A 1924-nucleotide genomic window follows, 5' to 3' on the forward strand; every position below is an offset into this window, starting at 1 on the left:
TTTGTTTGGAAAAGGGAAAAATAAAGTTTCAAATAAAGCAGACACTTTAAAATAATCTGAAGGAAAAATCTTTGAACATGGATTTGATTTAGGATATATTCAGTAACAGTTTAAGTTGAGTGTGAATATGTGACACTCTTCATCCAAGAAATCTTCATTCAAAAAGGGCTAAAACAGAGTTCTTTGTTTTGGCGTCACAAACACATTATGCTTGATAGGGACAACCTTGATGGTGGATAAAATAGAAAAGAAGACATTACCGAATCTTCCACATCATTGATTGAACCTCAGTGATCAAAATGAGCCAAAACAATAATTTATGTAAGTTCAATATCGTAACTGTGGATGAAAGACACACACTACCTGTATTTATAATCTTTAAGTATACGCAGAGACAGAGAGAAAGAGAGATAATACGCAATATAAATGAAAAAGAAAAGTGAGCCAAAATAAAGATTGTTGATTATAGAACTAATGATATATGCACAAGAAACAACAATTCTACAATGAAGTATGACCTAATAATTTTGCAGAAAACCAGAAAAGCAAAATAACAATATTACATGTTGATTACCCGAATCTCACAAAAGGACAGATGAAATAAAAACTAATGAAGAACAGAGGCAGGACTAGAACTTGATGATAGAATTGGTGAAACCAGAAGCTAACAAGGGATCTGAGAGGTGCACCACTCCATGACATGGAGTGGAGCCTTTACCAATTCCAATGCCAATTCCACTATGACCGTTATACACAAGCAGCAGGGGCATATGCATGTCAACAACAACCTGAGAATATTGCGAACCAAAGTTTAAACATTTATAAATGTTTCACTCAATCAGACCAAACCCATGTCACAGAATCAGAAATCAAACCAACCCCAACTCACCAAATCGATTTCAGATTACATGATAACTAATTTTAGGTAATTTAATCTCAATTTTTTTCAATCTTGAACTCTTTTACACGTATTTTTTACAGTTTAGAAATTAAAACGAGTGTAGAAACAATGCAAAATAAAGATTAAGTGAGTAAATAAGATTTAATTTGATAATTTGAGGAAGAAAAGTGATGATTGGTCTTACCCGACGATCCAGATGACGAGGCCAACGATTGAGACGATGAGAGCAAGAAAAGCGAAGGGGAGACCCAAGAGAAAACCCAAGGGTCTGCAATCACCATCTGAGTTGCACATATTGATTTTTTTGTTGCGTGTTTTCTTTTTCCTTTGCTCTGAGAAAGAAGAAGTGAAAGGCTTACGGTGGTGTTATTAAGAAGGGAAGAGAGACGCACGCGCACACGCGTTTGGTGGCTTCAAGTTAAGGCAATCTAGTATCTTTGGTTTGTTAATACCAGGAACAGCATGTTTTCCAGAATAGGAAGCAAATATTTTTCTGGAATTTCTTATTTATAAGGGATTTCCTAAATATCAATTTTGCTTAGGAATTCCGTTTTTATAATACCAATAAAAAACTATAACTTTACAGGATTTATTTCGTAATGATCAGTCGTGTATTCAATTTGGATAAATAATCATTTTAGCTTTCAAAGATGATAAGTTTTAAAATTAAAATAATATACTAAAATATCCATTTCAGTAATTTAAAAAATATCTATTCCATATAGTCAAAAGCACAAAGATGCTATACATCTTGTTGGAAAATCTGTTAAAATTATATATACTTATTGTCATACGGACTTATTTGTTGATCTTTTTACTTTGGGTTTAGACTAAGTAACGAAAAAAAAATAATTTCTTTAGTTAATGAATTTAAAATACTTTAGAATAAAATTATTTGTTTCAATGAAAAAAATAAAAACAAAATTTAAATTTTATCTTTTTTTCTTAACAAATATTCTAAACAGTTAAAATAGTGGAGTTTGAAGTTCACTAAAATTTCACAATTAGTTATTTTGTTTTTCA

The 1924-nt window shown here is 31.2% G+C and overlaps 1 protein-coding gene across 1 annotated transcript; it reads right to left on the reverse strand.

Annotated features, from left to right (window-relative positions):
- Positions 1 to 440: 440 nt before the first annotated feature.
- LOC124830778 (signaling peptide TAXIMIN 1-like) lies at positions 441 to 1389 on the reverse strand. Its single transcript, XM_047304589.2, has 2 exons — positions 1086 to 1389; positions 441 to 788 (listed from the first exon to the last, which is right to left on the reverse strand). Exons 1-2 carry the CDS (start codon positions 1193 to 1195, stop codon positions 665 to 667), a joined length of 234 nt encoding a protein of 77 aa, XP_047160545.1. The 5' UTR covers positions 1196 to 1389; the 3' UTR covers positions 441 to 664.
- Positions 1390 to 1924: the final 535 nt, after the last annotated feature.

The sequence above is a fragment of the Vigna umbellata genome, chromosome 6 (genome assembly GCF_029865625.1).
Source record: "Vigna umbellata cultivar VRB3 chromosome 6, Vumbellata_1.0, whole genome shotgun sequence".
Lineage (NCBI taxonomy): Eukaryota > Viridiplantae > Streptophyta > Magnoliopsida > Fabales > Fabaceae > Vigna > Vigna umbellata.

What these genes read in the sequence shown, in the direction of transcription:
- LOC124830778 (XM_047304589.2), bottom strand. Translation starts at nt 1,195, where the DNA reads ATGTGCAACTCAGATGGTGATTGCAGACCCTTGGGTTTTCTCTTGGGT. An exon ending in CTCGTCATCTGGATCGTCGG is followed by an intron (nt 789 to 1,085) that starts GTAAGACCAATC and finishes CAATATTCTCAG; the next exon opens with GTTGTTGTTGACATGCATAT.